The following is a 19,587-nucleotide window of genomic DNA, read 5'->3' as shown; positions in this document are numbered from 1 at the left end:
GGCAAGACGAGCAAATGAAACATTTAAAATGCAACACCTCTTTAGGGAGAGATGGTGAGGTGAGCTTTATGAATGTGTGCCAGTAAATCCCCCATTCAAATTACATTTAAAGAAATAAGTGAAGAACTTTCCCATCAGTCCACCTGAGGGTTGACTTTCAGTGATTTTCACCTCAGGAAAAGTAACACGTCTGAACATTTGCTTTACAGGTGCTGCTTAGATGTGTGCAATCGAATGTGTGTGTTTACATTTATAAAAGAGAGTTCTGTTGTTATCAGAACCCATCAAGCCAGGCCACTGAGTGACGGTCAATCTCATGCAATTTAATAACATACATAACAAAAACAGTCTGCTGCAGGGTCTTTATCTCATTTTAATACATCAAACCCATGCAGTTTATTTCCTGTCTCTTTGATTCTGAGAATTTTTTTTGTTTTCTTTTTTCTGACAATTTGATTTCATGCTATAAGTAGCAAACCCTGAAACATGGTGAGTTTCAGTTTTTATTTTTTTCTGGCAGTGAGGTGCAGCAATTAATAAGTTTCCATAAGAAGCATCAGTAAGATGTTGTGACTGATAAGCACTGAGATCTTATCAATCTTATCAATAAGTAATCTGACTAAATTTTCAAGACACTGTGACTATGTCTTAAGTTGCAGGCTCTTTGATGACTTGATCATGAAAGGGTCCATATTCAATAGAGAAAAAGGTCTCAGTCTTAAATTGAGGCACTAAAATTAGGTCTTGGAGGAGAATGACAACAATATGCTGCAAAAAAGCAAAAGCTACGTCACAAATTCAAAACCAGAACAAGGTCGGTTAATCAAGATTTAGAGTATCAAACCACAAAATTAATTAAACAACTTCTAATGTGTATTTTAAAGGGCACACATCTATATATCTGTCTATCTGTTTACTCCTGGAGAGTAAACGAAAACACAAAAATGCAATCATGAATTCATCATTCCAAATATACATATATTTACACCGATTTGATTGGATTAAAGTTTTTGCAAATTGCCTAATCAAGATCTCATTTTAAGTTGTTAATATCGCGAGAACAAATCTTGAAAATCTCGCGATTTCTAGAAAAAAATAATAACACTTTGGATGTGTTGTCAAGTTGGCTGCATTTAGAGGTAAACAAGAGGTATAGAAGCCGGATACTTTTAAACAAAGCAAAAATATTTACGCTAATTGTAGATAATATCATTATTATGCTAATTGTATAATTAACTGACTAATTGACATAATTAGATTTTTTCACAATTGATATATTCTTTTACATTTACCTCCTTTTATTTTGAAAGTACCGGATGTGTATGTACGTTTTAAGGCTGCTCGCTTGACCGACAGCGGACTGCTTCTTCTCTGCCTCAGCTGAAGAACAAACCGACGCAGCTGGGTTTGCATCAAGTATCAACCCTTGACGCCTAAACAGAGGAATTTACCATCACTTCAAATTCAACCGCAGCATTTTTGCAGAGTTCAATAGAAACAGTAGGCAAATGAAATAAGTGTCAACTCGCCGTAACCACAGAAACCCGCTAGAGGCAAAGAAGCCAAAACAAAACATCAAAACCCGGCAAACAAAGAGGTCCTTTTTTCAACGCCAACATTTTTCCGCCATATTCAATAGTTATGAGTCATGTGGCCGTCGAAAATGCCCACGGTCTAGAACAGCAGGTAAGCCGTGCCAGTTTGGCGTGTCAGAGGTGGTTCTTGGAAAGTGGGACAGCAGCGAGGATAAACATTAGCTTGCCGGCTAGCCTGGTACCGTTAGCGAGATGCTATCACGCTAGCTAGCTCGGGGTGCGTTTGAATCTTTCACTCGGAAGAGACTCCGCTCAGACACTTCGCCACAACTCTGAATTTATCCGCGCCGTCTCTTCGTATTGTACAAAACCAACAATTAAAATGGTTGTAGTATTGCAGGTTTTATCACTGAGGAAAAATATTTGTTTTTGCGAAGCCACGCATCGCTCTAACCCCGTCAGCGTCTCCGCGTTGAACATATTCAACGCACCTTTCGAACTGTTACGTTCACTGCGTTTGTGTTGCAGCTTAATACGGCGATAAAATGCAGGTACGAGAAAATGCAGCTAAATTGAGCCTTGCAAATCAACAATGCCGGGCTTTTACACCCAAAACCCTGGTGGCTCAAACTATAACCAGCCTGGTGGTGTTGATGGTATTTACCCGTTCAGTCAATTTCTTCTGCGTCATCAAAAACGTCGCTGTCTGGTCAGGCAGTTTGGATAGCAACAGAAAAGTACTGCATGTACTTAAATAATATCTTGACTCTAAAAAGCCCTCTGAATGTTTATTTGTTTGCAAACACACACGTTTTCAACACTTGCGAGGATGCAAAATGAATGGGAAGCTGCAATGGGAACAATTTGTACAGACTCTTTCATTCTGCAGCAGCAATGAGATTTATTAAGTTTTTTTTTCCAGTCTATTTTTTTTATTGAATTGAACTGTGTGAAATAAGTTAATTTAGAGAGAGTTTGCAGAAATATTGATTACAATAAGTTTAATTTGAGATAAAACTTGCATATTTTTCATCTTTTGAATGTGATGGAATTCACAAATGTAAACTATAAAATTAGTAAGAAAATGAATATAATGTGCATAAGTGCAAAGCATGTTTTTTGCTCAAAATTTGAGTATTAGAATAGTGAACACAAATATGCAGTGTGCAAAGTGTCTGTACATCATTTTCTCCCATCATTTTTGACTTTCCTACTTTGTGCAAACTTTCATATCCACAGTTTGATGAATTTTGGAGCCCAATAGTTAGAAAATTGAGATCATTTTACATATAGTTAGACTTGGTCATAATTAAATGTATTATATTCTTGAAGCCTTTGTCACACTGTTTCATATGACTTTCTGATCCTGTCCATTGTCACCAAATCTGGGTAATGAAATAAAAGTTTGGTTGATGATGTGAGAGCATGTCTACATTTAATAGTTCTTCATTGTTGTTATTTTTGTAACGTTTTGTCATCAGCATTTGAGTTTATAGTGTTAGTGGTTGTGTAATGCGCTCATGTGTTTCTGTTCTGGTTCTCCAGCTCGCTGTCCTAGACTTGAGTGCTCCAGATGGACAAGGCGGAGGTACTAACAGTAAGACGTAGACGTGTCTTTGTTGCCGTTCTCTGCTTTTTATTTCACCTTGGTTAAAAACGAACAGTGAAACAAACTCTGCTTAATTTGGAAAACAAATAAATCAGTTTGTTTTTCCAAATTGATTCCTTTTATAAGGACTGTTTTTAGTAATGACCCAAAGTTAAGTTTAAAAGCCAGTTAGAATAGCCAAACATTATTTGGTGTTACTCCTATTTAATGAGCTTAAATCAGGTGCTTAATTCTGAACAGACCCGTTTCCTCTTTGTAAAGATGTACATGTCCTGTCAACGTTTGTTTATTCCACTCTAAAAGACTTGCGTTGTTCAGTTTACATGGACGGAAGTTCAGAGCTGATACACAATGGTCTTCTCTTTTTACATTACAAACCTGGCTAGCTAGCAGCGGTGTAAAAACTTTCCTTATCCACCGAAAGGAACAGCATGCGCTCGTAAACAATGCTTTGTGATTGTGTTTGTCCAGGGCGATACATTCCTCCACATTTACGGAACAAAGACGCATCCAAGAACGGTGAGAAAAGCAAGATTTACGCAGGAGTGTGTTACCCTCACGTTTTGTCAGCGACGGTTGTCACATTAGTGTGAATTAAGCTTTTTAGTGAGCGTCTTGGTTTATTTTAGCTGTGGATTTGTAGACTTTTGTGTAAAATCTGCAGGAAATCTTTGTGGTTGTTGAAATGTTTTTTTGTGTTGCTGACCATCTTGTCGTGTGCAGTGGGAAATGCTTTTGCTGCTGGACGACCCGGGGGGTACACCATAGCGCCTGCAGCAAACTGTGAGTAACTCTTGAGTGTTAACCTCACCACAAATGTGTTGTAGAAAACGTAAGCTGCGGGACAAGTGAAATTATCTTTAGATTTCACCTGATGATGCAGAACTTGAAGAAAATCTCATATTTTCTTCTATCAACTTACTTAAAGTGCATCTAACTTGTCAAAATACAAAAAATAATTTTGACTTGACCATTTTTTTGATGAGTATTCCCCCTGATCATAAGCCTGCTGACGCAATACTTGTTGTATTATTCCTTAATTTCCCTCTTTCTCTCGCCTCAGACGGTTGGGACGCAGGGCGCAACAACTTTGTTAACGGCTACCATGACAACCGGCATACGAAACCGTGGCCCGCCACGCATGGAGCGTGGGCGAGGCGGTGTTGCGGGAGGCGGTTACCGTGGCAACAGGGGCGGGGCGTTCAACCCCATTAACCCCGCGCAACCCATAAGCTTCGGTGGGTTTGACACCAGCTGTGACGCAGAAATACATAGTGAAACGTTTCCATAGGAAATTTGAATAATTTTTTTTTTTTTTTTTTTTTAATGTCTCTTTTTAGATGCCGGTGGCTGGAACACGGCCAAAGACGCCTACAGCAGCTTTGGCAACAACCGTGGAAAGTCTGCGTTCTTCAACGACAGAGGCAACGCCAGCAGAGGAAGGTGAGCAACGCAACCGCTTTCGGACACACCGTTGAATCAGAAAACCCCAAACTTTCCAATTTGTTCCCGGTGCTCAGGTTCGATCACGGCGGATTCAGTGGTGGCGGAGGAGGAAACAGCCGCTGGGTGGAGGAGTCCAGGGACGATGGCGACTGGTCCAAGCCGCTGCCGCGTAACGAACGACTGGAGCAGTGAGTCTGCAGAAACAGCTGCACTTCCTGTGGGAGGGGAGGTGTTCCTGGTGGCAACACAGTTTTTTTTTTAAATGGGGAGAATAAAACATTCAGTTTTAGGTCAATATTACTTAAGAATACTGCTGTGGACCTGAACTATTTAACCACAGGAACCAACTGCATTTGTATTACAAAAGTTTGCAAGACTTTGTCAATATTGTTGAAAAAACTAAATTTTTCAATTGCATTGTTTCCATTCAATAAGAAACCCAATTGAAATCACACATGAATAAGTTTGTTGATGTGATAAGTCATTTAAAAACATGATGCTTCATCATCTTTTTTTAACGACTGCTTATTGTCGTCTTGCGGCAACGTCCAGTTGCTGAGCTGAGTCGTGTCAGCTCAGCTGCAGAAAGGTTTCAAAGTATGTGAATATTTCTCTGGTCCCCGTCTCTGCAGTGAGCTGTTCTCCGGCAGCAACACCGGGATCAACTTTGAGAAATACGACGACATTCCCGTTGAGGCTACAGGACAAAACAGCCCTCATCACATCGAGAGTGTACGCCGCCACCGCTCACATCAAATCAGACGTTAACCAGGATCCTGCCACATCTGGACGTGTAATTTTCTCGTTTCCTGTTCTAATAGTTCCAAGATGTCGACATGGGTGAGATTGTCATGGGCAATATTGCTCTGAGCCGCTACACCAGACCAACTCCAGTGCAGAAATACGCCATTCCTATCGTGAAATCCAAGAGAGACCTCATGGCCTGCGCACAGACGGGTAACAACAACACGAAATAGGACATAAATCTGCTCTAGATTGAGATCCCAAACTGTGATGTGGTATAAATGTCACCATGTGTTGTCAGGATCTGGAAAGACGGCCGCATTCCTGCTTCCAATTCTCAGCCAGATCTACACAGACGGACCAGGAGAAGCTCTGAATGCAGCCAAAGCCTCAGGACAGGTCAGAAAAGCTAGTTCCCACACTAAGATGAAAACTCACTCAGCTTTGAATGTAAAGCCGTAGTGACGAGCCTTCCTGTACAGTTGGACCACAGAAACCTCGTCATACTTTTTGTAACTGCTGGAGAAAGTCCCTCTGCCCACAGCTCTGAACAATGTTCCTCTTTTTTGGAAAGTAAAAACTCCTGCTGTATTTAAAATGAAACCTTGATTGTTCCATCTATCACTGAGTGATTAAAAACTGCAAAGCAGCGTGGCTGCCACCAATAGACCGTCAAATATAAGCTTAATAAGGAAGAAAGCAAAAATGTTAACACAATTAATTGCTTTTTAGGTTTTTGCATGCAGAAGTTCCAGGATGGAGCCTTTATATTTGTGTGTTACAAAATGACTTTTATCCCCCAAAATGAAGATGGGGACCATATTTTTGATTCTTGTTGATTAAATCATATTTGCAAAAACTAAATAAATAATAAAAGACATTATGTAGCACAAATCGGGCTTCATTCAAATTGAAGCCCTATGTGAATGTGACGTTCCCATTCTGTGATGGCTGTTTTAGGAAAATGGGAAGTATGGCCGGCGTAAGCAGTACCCCATCGCCCTGGTACTGGCCCCAACCAGAGAACTGGCGCTGCAGATCTACGACGAAGCCAGGAAGGCACGTAAACATTATGCTCACAAATTACAGCGAGGCCAGAGGTAGAAAATGAAGAAAGACTTCTGTTTTGCGTTGCAGTTTTCGTACCGCTCCAGAGTGCGTCCCTGTGTGGTGTACGGCGGGGCAGACATTGGCCAGCAGATTAGAGACCTGGAGAGAGGCTGCCACCTGCTGGTCGCAACACCTGGCAGACTGGTGGACATGATGGAGAGAGGCAAGATTGGACTGGACTACTGCAAGTAAGACGTGACCCGACGGAAGAAGTGGAAGATGAAAGACGTTCTGGATGCTTCCCTTGCTCAAACTTTTTTTTTTTTTTTTTTCCTTTAGCTACTTGGTGCTAGATGAGGCGGACCGCATGCTGGACATGGGCTTTGAACCACAGATAACGCATCGTGGAGCAGGACACCATGCCGCACAAAGGCATCAGACAGACCTTGATGTTCAGCGCTACGTTTCCTAAAGAGATCCAGGTGTGTTTGTTGCGACTCCAGTTCCCAGCTCTCCTGCCAGCTCCTGAACGGCTGCCAGAACGGAATTCACTTCAGGACAGGAAGCTGGCAAGACATTAAGTTCCTTTTAAAAAGTAGCCTGATGAAATGACGCTTTTGCTTCCTCTGCAGATCCTGGCGAGGGATTTTCTGGAGGATTACATCTTCCTGGCAGTGGGCAGAGTGGGTTCCACCTCGGAGAACATCACACAGAAGGTGGTGTGGGTTGAAGAGAGCGATAAGAGATCTTTCCTCTTGGATCTGCTCAGTGCTACAGGTTAGAAATATTTATTAGGATGGGAAGTTTTGCATGAGGATGTAAGAGTAAACGCAGCAGGATTTTCTAATTTCTTCTCTAAATATTCAGACACCATTTTGCACTGATTGCATATCTGCCTAAATGTAGCATTCTGACTTTTCTAGCACACATAAACAAACTGTGCTGTGTGTCTTTTTGCAATCGTGTCGTATTTATCCCATCTCACTCCATTGCATTGTTGCACATTTTGTCTTAGCTAGCCACCACGACTTTTACCGTCAACACTGTTTTTCACGCGTTTTCCCTTCGTAGCATCTCTAATAATAGAAACATACACTCACACAGTCATAAGTGGCTAAGTTAAAATTTAGACAAAGATGTTGGTTTTTTTGCGGTAGGGGAGAAAATGTATTTCCTTTGACTAATTTAGTGCAGTTGAGGCATTAACGCTGACTCGGATTAGGAATAGTTGTAAAACTTTGATGTGGTTTTATCCCAAGTCATCCCCAACGAGGTACAGGACAATACTGGAGACAACGTAGAGAAACCTGGTAAGATCTACACTTAAGACGTTTCTAAATCTGTCATTTCATGTTTTGCATAAGTTTGCTTGACCCCCATTATATACGTTTTTGTTGGATGGAGAATCGTTTCTTCATTTAATTTCGGCTTTGTGTACCATCTCATGTACTGAAATACACAAGCCCGTTTTCCTTTTTTAAAGATGCCGTGGCATCTTTATGCACTTTGTGTTTTTGTGGTACCTTCATGTCAGACCTGTAGCCTTGATGGAGAGAATCTGGCCGTGATGATGGTTCCTTGCTGCTGATCAGGGGTCATTTTAGGCAAACAAGTGATTTTTAATGGAGAAAACCTTCAGCACTTTGGACCAAGTCTTGCAATCAATGGCTTTAATAGTTCCTGCATGAAAACTCCCACATTATTTTGATCTGCACATCTTATTGTTGATGAAAAAAAGCATTAATTCTTTAATGTGATGCTCAGTATTACTCTGTAAGCCTGTGTGTATCACACCACAGACTGGGAGACCCTCATCTGGCAGGGCTCCAAAAACAAATTCATTGTTTTCCACGTTTGAAAAAAATTACGGGGACCAAGAGCAGAATGTGAAATCTTTGTTTCCAAATGTTAGTCTGCATCCCCTTACCTAAAAGATGAACCCAGCTGTGCGTTAACAGTTCTTTTGTCCGTTCTGTTTGTTGTCCTGTGGTCCTTCATGCATCCATGTATCTTTTCAATCATAAACCAGTCTCTGGTCTTCTGCCCAATCGTTTGTCCACCATTTGGTCTTCATCCATTCTTTGGTCCATCAGGTATCCGTCTGGTGGTTTTTAGCAGGTTTCATATCCTAAAGCCTGACCACTGTAGTCAATCTGAAATGAATTCAGTGGAACTTTCATACCCACCCGATTATAAAATGGGCTAAAATGTCCTGGAGAATCTCGAAGAGGACAGAAACGTGTTGGACCTCTGTCATTAGCGGTGTGATGCATTTAACTGATCCAAATTTCACTTGTTACCTTTGAGCACAAGTCTTTCACAGCAACATGTTTTCACATCACCGCCAGATGTTTTTGTTTCATTTATGGCCATAAAATGAATGTTGGCGCACAGTTCTGAAGCTCAAGGTCTGCGTTATGTTGCATCAGCCTTGAAGTTCTGTTTAATTTACATTAATCTCTCCTGGCACCTGAAGTTCAATTCTAGTTTTTAACTCGTTTGTTTTTGTCATTGCTGACCAGGTAAGGACTCCCTGACCCTCGTCTTCGTGGAGACCAAGAAAGGAGCCGACGCCTTGGAGGACTTCCTGTACCGGGAGGGCTACGCCTGCACCAGTATCCACGGCGACCGCTCCCAGAGAGACCGTGAGGAGGCACTGAACCAGTTCAGATCGGGAAAGTGCCCCATTCTGGTCGCCACGGCGGTCAGTAAAGCAAGAAAGCCAGCTTTCAAAGAGTGAGGGAGCGCTGCAGGTTTATAATCGAGATATTCTTGTGTTGGTTGCAGGTTGCAGCTCGAGGTCTGGACATCTCCAACGTGAAACATGTTATTAACTTCGACCTTCCAAGTGACATAGAGGAGTACGTCCATCGCATCGGACGTACGGGGCGAGTGGGAAACCTGGGTCAGCGAGCGGCTCTGAAAACCGATTCACTGCGGCTCCCGGCTAACAAACACAAATTCTAATGAATCTGCGCGCTGTCTGGTCTCCGCAGGGCTGGCCACGTCATTCTTCAACGACAAAAACGGGAACATCACAAAGGACCTGCTGGATATCCTGGTAGAGGCTAAACAGGAGGTTCCTTCATGGCTGGAGAGCCTGGCCTATGAACACCAGCACAAGAGTAGCAACAGGGGGCGCTCTAAGAGGTGTGGATACTGGCGTCGTTTTGTAATAAAATCGTCAGAAAGCTGTGCTGAATTCCGCGTCATCAACAGGTTCTCTGGTGGTTTCGGAGCTCGGGATTACCGCCAGACGGCTGCCGGGGGCAGCGCCGGCGGGTTCGGCGGGCGGGGAGGACGCAGCCAGCAGGGACACGGAGGAAACCGTGGCTTCGGAGGAGGTAGAGAATGTCGCGGCATGTGCACTGCGATTTAAACGACACGCAGGTGAATAAGGTGTTTGCTCACGTCAACAGGTGGTTTCGGCAACTTCTACACAAGCGACGGCTACGGAGGAAATTACTCCCACTCTCAAGTGGATTGGTGGGGAAACTAGGTGTCTCCATTCCATCTCTACTCATCTTTCTTTCCTCCTTTGACTCCTTTTCCATCATTTCTCCCCGACCATGTCATCCACATCCCACCCGTCTCGTCACCTCTACTATTCCCTGGAACCTACATGCATGTTATTAAACTATTTATACTCATTTATATATCCCCTCCTTCTAGTCCCAGTCAGTCATGTCTTTTATTAGCTTTAGATTCTCTCGTGCTTTCCATCTTCATTTTGTTCCCTTTACATTTTTGATCTCTCCTGGTAAAGGTGGCCACTTTTATAAAGGATTTTGTTTTGTTACTTCCTGACAATGTTCGAGTTGTTCTCAAAGCCCCTCATACAGGACGATTTACAGACATCTATAGGCAGGGCAACATTCTTTCTTTTTTTTTTATTTATTTTTTTAGTTTTGTGACCTTTAGATTTGAGTTTTAGCTTCATGTTTACCAGTCAGGCAGGCTCCCTGTATAACTTTGTATTTAAGCGCATGGCCATGTTGTAAATCACCGGCCAAAAAATTTTGTAAAACGCGGAGCTGGGCGAGACGGCAAGGCAAAATGTCCGACATAGGAACTTTATGTTCTCCTTCATTTCTGACCTGGAGTTTTTCCGCTTTTCAAAGCATCAACATTTGAGTTACTGATGTCTGCCGAAGAAAACGACAAACCGAACCCACTGAACCCCCTAACCGGTGAAATGTCAGTTTTGCCCACTAGTAGGCGCTTGTTCAAACTTGACTTCTTCAACTCCAACCAACAATGTAGAGAATCTTTTTGTTTCTGTACTGTGCCTTTAAGAATCGAAACTCTATGTATGTTGCTTTTCTCACTATAATACCTAACTGGCTGCAAGTACAGTTTTTAAAGGTTCCTGTATTTAACGTCATGTGTGGGTTTAAACGCGCACTTCTTCATTCCCGTTTGGACGGAGACAAACTAGGCTTGAACTAAATCAAACCTTGGCAAAAAAACCTAAAAAGAAAACACACAAAACGAAAACTAAAACGGACGTAATGAGCTGAAACTCCTTGTGTCCTCTTAGAGGTAGGACAAAAAAAAAAATCACCAAATGAGCTTTCCCTGAAGCTTATAACCTCTGTAGAGACATTTGAACTTTTTCTCAACTTGGTTGTAGGTTTGTTTTTGTTTTTTGTTTTTTGGGGGGGGGAATACTTGTTTTTTTCGTGTCAAATCCAGAGCTCAAACTCGAGCTAGCAGCTTGGCTTCCCACGGCCTTTGTCACTAATTGTCGCCCTCCGGTGTCATTAACTGAGCAAAATCTGATCCAGGAGTTTCTTGGTCATGTTAAAGTCAAACAAATCAACAAGACCTTAAAGCCCAAAATTGACAGTTTTTTCTTTTTCCGACTCTTAGTGGCGCCGTGCTTTTGGGAAACTGAATCTGCTTCCACCTCAAACGTCAGTCTTTGTTCTTAAAATCTTCCTGCAACTCTCAAAAGTAAGTTAAAGGAAAAATAAAAAACATGCTCACTCTATCCTGGAGAGTTAAACAAAAAACCTTATCTTAAATAAATCTTTCCAGTTTTATTTTTTTTATTACTTTGTTCGGTCCTTCAAATCTGTTGAGGTAAAGCATTGGAATTGATTTTATTTTATTTTTTATTTTTTTACTGTAGTGACAACTGGGGCTTCCAGACGAAATGCTGCATTTCCAGAGCACATTATAGCCACAGAGAGAGCAAATTATTGACTTTTTGTCCAAACTAAGCTACCATCCTGCGGGTTAAAGGTCGGTTGAAAACATCCTCACCTTCTTTTTGAGGCTCAATTTAAGTGTCCGCTAAACCTTAACCCTGTCTTAACTGATAAAGTTAAAGCAGTCTGAACCAGAGCTGCTAAAATGTGCTGGTGGAAAAGCGGCATCCCCGGGGAAGTCCTGCTTGGCTCTGTCGCAGAAGGAAATCTCTAGGAGAAAGCCGACTCTGCGCCGACATTATCTGCACTTCGTTTACTTGATTTAAAAAAACAAAAACAAAAAAACGACAAAAAAAACCCAAAAACATGTAAATAGTTGCAAACTTGAAGCGAAACCAGAGGGATTTCCACAGAAAATGTGACGGATTAGAGGCGTGAAAAACTCGGATCACTCAACACGGACCAGACTGTGTCTGGAAGGCTTTGCTCAGAGCTGCGGTGGATGGAGATGAGTAACGTTTCCAGCAGCATAATTCATTAATTTGGGCTCATAACTTCCTAAATTGCCCACTGCCTCTGACAAAGCCGGACCAAGACAATAAAACATATGCAAGTGTTGTTGTTTTTTTGGTCAAGGAGTTAAAAATGCAGAGCAGATATGCTCTAAATCTAAAGCAGGCTTTAGTGATAAATACCAGACATGTTTTATTTTTGTTTTATTTTTCTTCGGTTTCTTTTAAACGCGTAATTCTTTAGCTCCAGTTCCCTCACATCTGCTCTGCCGGGATGTAATGGAAACTAGTTGGCTTTATCACGATAAACAAGAGTTTTCCGCTGAGAATAGAGGACAGCTGTTACAGGATGCAACGTCGCACTCCACCTCGTCTTATTAGTTGCTCTTTATATCCACTTATTAAATAAATTAAAAAAAAAAAAAAAAAACAACTAAACTTAAGTTGCATTCTCGGCTTCATTTGTCAAAAATAAATAGACCTTAATGAAGTCTGATTAAATTAAGAGCACCAACTCTTGGTATGCTCGGATGTTTTTAGCCTATCAGGGTTTTGTTTTTCTCGCAGCAATGGTTGATAGTCTCCATATTAAACTTCTTCAGCAAATAACCAGCACCGAGGTAGGATCTGTAAAGGTACAATAAGTTGCTAATGACAATCAAGTTTAAAATTCCCGCGTGAGCAGAACTCTTTTCCGTTGCATGTCCAGTCACTTAGTCGCCATCTCGACATGCAGAAGTTTTGTCATGCAGCTGCCCGACTTCAACCCGTGTCTTCCACAATGATGAAATTCCCAGAACCGAACCACTATTGAGCTGTTGGAAATGTCCTCCACTACCAACCTCGAACTTTGACCTTGCTGTGAGCGGTGTCACTGTTGATATATTTGCTGTCGGAGTAGAGATGCTGTTGGTGTTTGTTACTTGAATCCAAAGCGGCTGCTGCGTCCAAGCAGACGTTCTTTAAACTTATTGTTCTAAATGCTTGGATCACGTTCTTTGAGTACAGTGCAGGGTCTAGAAGCTGCTGTGCCTTCTACTGACCACTAGAGGGCAATGAAGGAATAAGCACTTTGTTGGCAGCTGCATGTTTTGATATACTAATTTTCTTTTAAATTGTAAACAGTGGAAGTTAAATGTTTAGCGTTTGTGTTTATAGGCCACTCCTGTCCAATAGAAGTCGGATATGCAATGCATGTGCGTCTCATGAGCAAAATTCACTGTTGGTTGCATTTACCAAATAAATCAAGCTAGAGCAATGCTTCACTACCACTGTGCCCCGAATCTCAAACCTTAATACTGCTTGGCACTCAAATTTCTACCAAAGTGAAATTAATTTCTGTTGCTTGCTTAGATTATGTACTCGCATTTCTTGATTTTTAGTTTCAGACTTTTTTCTTGTTATTTTGCTACATTTAAATACAACCGTTGGTATGCTGCGCGCCAACGGACTGTCCAATTTCCAAAACGTGCATAGTGCCTTGTAAAGACTGAATAACTGACTCACACATTGGTTAGGGCTGGGTATGTTTTCAGTTGGATATGACGTCCAAACTTATTGCTCTCTCAATATGAAACTGTAGGTGTGTAAATGTTATATCTCTGCATGTGAATGTCACAGATTGACTACCTCAAGGTACGATCGCAACAAGCAGAAGGGCATTTAGAGAGCTCGCCATCTTCAAAGCTGGTGAGTCTCATTTAATGCCTTTTTGTACAAAAAAAAAAATATATATATATATATATAAATTACTTTATTCTTGTGTCGCCACTTTACAAAATTCAATGACTTTCAGTACTGGTAGGTTTTTCACTCGCGCTACAATAAAGCAGCCGTTTGGCACAAGCTCTTTCAGGCACAAATTAATCCTGGTGCTGCTCAAGCGTGTAAAATTATTTCGTGCCATTAATGTTCCATTTGAACAGATTCTTGGCTTTCTCGCCACATTTCTTCAGGGACTTTGGTCGTTCTTTATAGTCCCAATTGGAGTCGTACAAGGTCGACTCTTAGTGGCTCGCTATCATTTACAGCACCACTACCGACACATCTAGCACTTTAAAAGATTTCAACGCCTGCAAATCCCATGTTGTATCGTTTGCTAATTTGAAACTGCTAACATGCTGACTGCAGTTCTTGCAAAATGTACAAGTATTGTGAGTTTACTCTTGACCTGTACCTATGCAGAAGCCATCGTAGGCATTTATTCCCCCCACACACACACACCCTGTTATCGAGTGTGCGCGTAAGATATGAATATAGCGAATTTATCCAGATCATTTCAAGAACACTGTTGTTTTGTTTTGACTAAAACCCTTCTCATTCCCAAATCCAGCACTTTAATTTTTTATTGTCGTTTCTAAAACCCATCGATGCCTTATATTAGTGGTGAATACCCAGCCCTAAAGGAGCAGAAGGTTGTTTGTTCCTGATGCGCTCATCATTTACGCTGATGACTCTGTGCCCTCTAAGTTATTCGCAGGAGTGCTTTTTTTTTTTTTTTAAAGACATGAAGAACAATTAATGGTGCTATGCTCCCATTGCTGCGGCCTGCAGGCCTCCCTGTTGTAAAATGACTTTAAATCAACAGAGTTTTGCAGAAAATACTGTTTGGTTAAGGCTTGTTTGTGTTGAGTCTTATGTAGCACACGTCCTTCACGCCTCTGAGAGGTTTTCCGACTGAAGGTGTCCGTCGTGTAGCACAGCCAGGCGAGGTTTGCCCACAGTTTAATGTGGTTTGTGTTTGTTGCAAGGAAAGGTCCTTCCAGATAGGAAACCGTTTTTATTTTTAACTTTTTATTTTCTTTGGGGATTTTTTTTGTTTGTTTGTTTTTTATTTTCATGGGACCAGGTGGAGCTCCAGTCAACAGCAACTGTAGGATTCAACTGTTTAGCCGTGTTCCTGAGTCTACTTTCGCTGCTAGTTTGTGTAACTTATCAAGCATTTTTGGGGCGATATGTTTATTTTTGTAAGCCTAAATACATAAAGTTGATGTTTTACAAAGTGACTTGACCAAAAGACAGTAAACAAAAACACTGGCACTTGAATGTTGAATGTCATTGGTATGAGTGGAGACAAAAAAAAAAAAGAAATCTCTATTTTTCTGGGGTAGTGTGAGCTTTTTAATGTTAAAAAAAAGATGCAATGAGTGGGGGTTTCTCACTCATTATGTCACTGTAACAGGAAGTGCTAGTTTGTGCTTTCTTTTGAAGAGTGCCAAAATCACTCGTTTATTTCCATACTTAAGACGGGAACCTGTGAGGCGTTCAGGTCCCTCCGAAGAAATTCCTTTACTTTTTTCTTCAGGATCACCCTAAAACCAAAGTGTTGATTTCTTACCATCGCCATCTGTTAATATTAAAAGTCTTGGCCAGAGCCTTTTTATTATTATCACAAAAATTCTAAACACAAAATATCCTCCACTGTTAATGAAATAAAGTCACAATTGTTCCAAGAACTGCGTCTAAGTGAAGCACTGGTCGTCGCGTTGCACGTTACCGTGACATATGAAGTGAAACACCCCGCACAGGTTACCTTAAGTCATATTTATGATCCATCAACCTGTTTGTGCGACAGGCTCCGTCGCTAATATTCGCATAAAACGATCTCCGATTGGCAAACGGATTTGAATAAGTTCCAAATATGCCAAGGTTTGGATAAAAGAATAATAAAATGTTATGATTAAAGACCATTTTGTAAAAAATAAAGTAACATGCAGTACAAAAAAAGTATCCAGATTCTCTTCGTCAGTTTTACTTTTTAGGGACTTTTTTTTAATTATTATTCTGGAATCGTAACTCCCCTTCTCCCTCTTCTTGTTAATACCCTCGTTGTGAATGTTTGGCAAGTGGCCGTCTTTAAAGTCTCCATCACGCAGAATTGACTGTGGTTCTATTGCTACGTTGTTGTGATTTGCATATTTTCAGGCAACAAGTGCATCGATGCTGTCACAGGAGAGTTTCTGGCCAGTCAGGAAAAAAAATTGACTTTTTTTTTTTTTTTTACTTTTTTTTTTGGTTCCTGTTTTTTTGAGCAAACTAATTGCACAAAAACAACTTTGTTGTGACTTTCTCTGTTAAAAAACAAAAAAGACTGCAATCTAAATAATAATAATAAAAAAGTGGGGGTGTGTTTCTGAATGACTGTTGTTTTAGCGGGTGTATTTAAAAGACTTTGGGAGTCCAGTGCTGTCTTCATCACTGATTGGCCAGACCGCTCGACGTGATCTAGCAGAAGCACCAGCCTGGTAGTTAGTATTTGCTTTATGTATTAGTTTAGCAAGTGTGCACGAAGAGCACTGCACGAAAAAAAAAAATCTGTGCAACTATTCCGATTTTACCACAATTAAAGGTTTGGATTTGCAGATGTGATCAGTGTCTGGGTTGGTTTCTTCTTGCCGTCTCACAGTTGGACACCAAGAAGAGGAAAAACACTCGCCTTAAATTGAGCAAAAATTATTTATTACAAAAGCTTGAGGCGTTGATTTACAGGCGCCAACTGTTGGGCTCAGCCTTACCGTCGTCTGGCACATTCAAAACATAATTGACATGATTTTTGCTCCTGAGCTGAATAATCAGCCATAGCTGTGTCACAAATCTCATGGAGAGGGAAACGGGTCTTCCTGTCAGTCAAGAGGCAGGACAAACCACGCCTGGTCATGTGTTTGAGGTGTTTTCAGGCTCTTTTCTGATTCGCTGGTCCTTATCGAAGTCCAACCAGAAGTCCGGATTGTCTTGGTACCACTTCACTGAAAGACGAGCACACAGAAAACAGGACAGGTAAGTAACCAATGGCAGAAGAGAATCCATATTTTAGGGTGTCCATCCAGCCTTGAATATAGAAAACAATGGATTTCAGTCATAAACTCTGATCATTTCACACTGAGTGGATTATTAAACCTGTTTGTTTGATGCCTTCAGCCCAGGATGTCTCTGCTCTCCAGCCCAGCCGCTGCAGCTTCTCACTCCTGATTGGGTAACGAAGGTCGACCTGCGGCCTTTAAGATCAAGAAAGAAAATGCATTAAAAGGAAATATCTTTGAAAGTATTAAATGCACTGTATTGTGTGAAATTTGCTCTGGCTATTTCCTGAAAGCAGGGTGGTAAAGAAACCTTCATTCACATAATTTCCTAACCTGCTGGAGACGAACTCAATCCAGTCATTCACTTCAGATTCGGTAACATTCTTCACCTGGAGGAAGCAGAAAGCGTTTCAATTCTGAAACCGACTGATGCGTCAGTTTCACGAGACCCACCATCCGGACGAGTTCCCTCGCCAGCTGCACAATGGGAATCTCGACGCTTGTTCCCACGTTGTAGGCGTCGCCCACCGTCCCTTTCTCCAGAACCAGCAGGAAGGCCTGGACGGCGTCGCTGACGAACAGGAAGTGGCGGGATATGGGCAGGGATCCCTGGATGGTGCTGCAGCAGGAAGAACGCATCATTTGGCTTGTATAGTGAGGTACGCTTGGTAAGTTTGACCACACCTACCATTTGTTGTTGTTCTGCAGCAAGGTGAGAAACCTGGGAATCACCTGAAACATTTGGAGCAAATTAAAATACTCGGACTGCACCTTAATTTTTTGAAACAGTTGTAGATTAGCTATACCTTCTCTGTGAACTGCCTGGGTCCGTAGATGTTGTTACTCCTGGTGATAATGATCGGAAACTGGAAAAAACAAAGTGACGTTATTAACCTCAATAAGATTAAAAATAAATAAAATGGAAAAACTCCAGACCTGATACTTGTCCCAGTAGGACCTGACCAGATACTCAGCAGCTGCTTTAGTAGCAGCGTATGGATTGGTCGGCCTCAGCGGACAGCCCTCGTCAAACGCCTGAAAGGAAAGCGAAACGCAATCTAATCTGGAATCCGACCTGGTGGAACATAAACATTAAAGCCTCACGCACCTCATCCAGGCTGGTTCCGTACACTTCATCCGTGCTGACATAGACGAAGCGCTGCGGCTGGTGTCGAGCCCGATGGGCGGCATCCAGTAGAACCCTGGTTCCGTCGACGTTGACCCGCTGGAAAACAGAGGGGCACTCGAACGAGGACTCTGAGGGGGGAGAGGAAACGGAGGGTGTAAAGGACTGAACCGAACTGCTTACGAAGTGAAATCTGAACGGACGCTTCTCACCAACATGTGTTTTAGCTGCCAGGTGAAAGATGACGTCAATGTTTTCAGTGATGAAGATGTGATTCACCAACTGTGGGTTACACACGTCTCCCTGTTCAGCATGCAGGCACAAAATACAGGATGTTTTATTCCATTTGCAATTCACAAAAAGAAACCTAAAAAGGCAAATTTTTACCTGAATGAAAGCATAGTTGTCTCTGTTTTCAAGCCCTTCCAGACTCCTGGGACTGCAGCAGTAGTCCAACTGCAAAATCAGACCTGAATTATTCCAGCAATAAAACGGCGTCCAAACATAGTCATGTCGAAAGTGCCTCAAAATTATATTTTTTCCAGATCAAAAACGCAAATCTTGTCTTTTTTTTACCCATTCAACCACAAACTTAATATGCAACACTTTAATAATACCAATTTATTATTTAATGAAAGGAATGTTTCTAAAAAAAAAAAAAAAAGCAATGAATTTTGTAAGTTTGTCTAACGTAAAAGAAAGGCATTTCCATATTTTTAGAGAGGGGGTTTGAGTATTTTTTTAGTCTAGATCAATTTTCAAAAGCAGAATTTGGATTGTTCTTCGTTTTAAATACCAGTCTTATTTTGCCAAGTTTAATAAATCAGAATTGTACAATATTTCACTTTAAGAAGCTACAGATGGTTGTTGGCAAGAACAGTTTATCCACCTCATTTGCTTTTGCTTCACTTCTTTCAATATCTGGCAGGCAGAAAGATGTTGGAGTTGGGGAGATGACATTTATGATTATTTCTCATTCCCATCATCTCCAATCAGGTAATATTGGAATGTGTGCAACTTCAAATAGATATTTCTCCGTCCGATATTAAATTCAACCGTGTTAAAGATGAGCAAAAACTGATCAAACCTGGTTATCAAACCAGGTTGTCAAACTTGTCACAAAAAGCCCATTCAGGTACATTTTGTGGTCGTGCATGTGTTTTTGCAGACTCACAATATCCAAGTTAATAATCCTCCACTCTGGGTAACTTGCGACCAGCGAACATACCAGATGAGAGCCACTGCAAATATCGAAATTAGAGAACTAATTGAAATATTTGCACGTCACTTACGTGCAAATATTTCAATTAGAAAAACGGAAGCAAAAGGTTCCCCATATAGTTAAGCTTTTATCATCGTTTTAATAGAAACTTACATGAATCCAGACCCTCCAGTCACCAAAACCGTCCTTTTAAAGTTCATCCTCTGTTCTTCCTTTAGGTGTCATTTCTATTTTAGCCATAAAAACATATTTTTTGACGGAAAATACAGAAGTTCTTTATTTTCTTCCGTACAGTAGAGGGATTGTGCCATGCACGACAGTTGCGAACCCTTTAACGGCAGTGTTGACACGTTGAAAGTAGGCGGTGCGTTTCCGCGTTGGGACACCGCTC

General features: G+C 41.4%; 2 protein-coding genes across 2 annotated transcripts; one reads left to right on the top strand and one right to left on the bottom strand.

The window, feature by feature from the left end:
- Positions 1-1,165: 1,165 nt before the first annotated feature.
- Positions 1,166-16,417, top strand: ddx3xb (DEAD-box helicase 3 X-linked b). The gene is given in 21 exon segments (XM_055025043.1): positions 1,166-1,686; positions 3,081-3,132; positions 3,616-3,663; positions 3,868-3,927; positions 4,208-4,265; positions 4,267-4,382; positions 4,485-4,587; positions 4,665-4,778; positions 5,223-5,322; positions 5,412-5,547; positions 5,636-5,733; positions 6,295-6,393; positions 6,472-6,632; positions 6,724-6,780; positions 6,782-6,866; positions 7,017-7,161; positions 8,907-9,088; positions 9,172-9,289; positions 9,381-9,534; positions 9,604-9,728; positions 9,804-16,417. Coding segments are annotated over 21 exon segments (2,136 nt in total). The 5' UTR covers positions 1,166-1,641; the 3' UTR covers positions 9,884-16,417.
- A 68-nt stretch (positions 16,418-16,485) lies between these two features.
- Positions 16,486-19,523, bottom strand: LOC129355459 (dTDP-D-glucose 4,6-dehydratase-like). Its single transcript, XM_055025048.1, has 12 exons — positions 19,350-19,523; positions 19,149-19,215; positions 18,362-18,430; positions 18,187-18,277; positions 17,957-18,105; positions 17,785-17,883; positions 17,655-17,714; positions 17,537-17,580; positions 17,302-17,467; positions 17,182-17,237; positions 16,946-17,043; positions 16,486-16,794 (listed from the first exon to the last, which is right to left on the bottom strand). The coding sequence occupies exons 1-12, from the start codon at positions 19,394-19,396 to the stop codon at positions 16,703-16,705; spliced, it is 1,038 nt and encodes a 345-aa protein (XP_054881023.1). The 5' UTR covers positions 19,397-19,523; the 3' UTR covers positions 16,486-16,702.
- Between the last annotated feature and the right edge of the window lie 64 nt (positions 19,524-19,587).

The sequence above is a fragment of the Poeciliopsis prolifica genome, unplaced genomic scaffold (assembly GCF_027474105.1).
Source record: "Poeciliopsis prolifica strain line A6 unplaced genomic scaffold, Auburn_PproV2 SCAFFOLD135, whole genome shotgun sequence".
Lineage (NCBI taxonomy): Eukaryota > Metazoa > Chordata > Actinopteri > Cyprinodontiformes > Poeciliidae > Poeciliopsis > Poeciliopsis prolifica.
This window is presented reverse-complemented; position numbering and strand designations above follow the sequence as displayed.

Excerpts from the sequence above, each read along its gene's own strand:
- LOC129355459 (XM_055025048.1), bottom strand. The coding sequence starts at position 19,396 with ATGAACTTTAAAAGGACGGTTTTGGTGACTGGAGGGTCTGGATTCAT. Across the intron at positions 18,106-18,186 it reads GGCAGCTAAAACACATGTTG|AGTCCTCGTTCGAGTGCCCC; the intron begins GTGAGAAGCGTC and ends CTCCCCCCTCAG. Across the intron at positions 17,581-17,654 it reads CCAGGCAGTTCACAGAGAAG|GTGATTCCCAGGTTTCTCAC; the intron begins GTATAGCTAATC and ends CAAATGTTTCAG.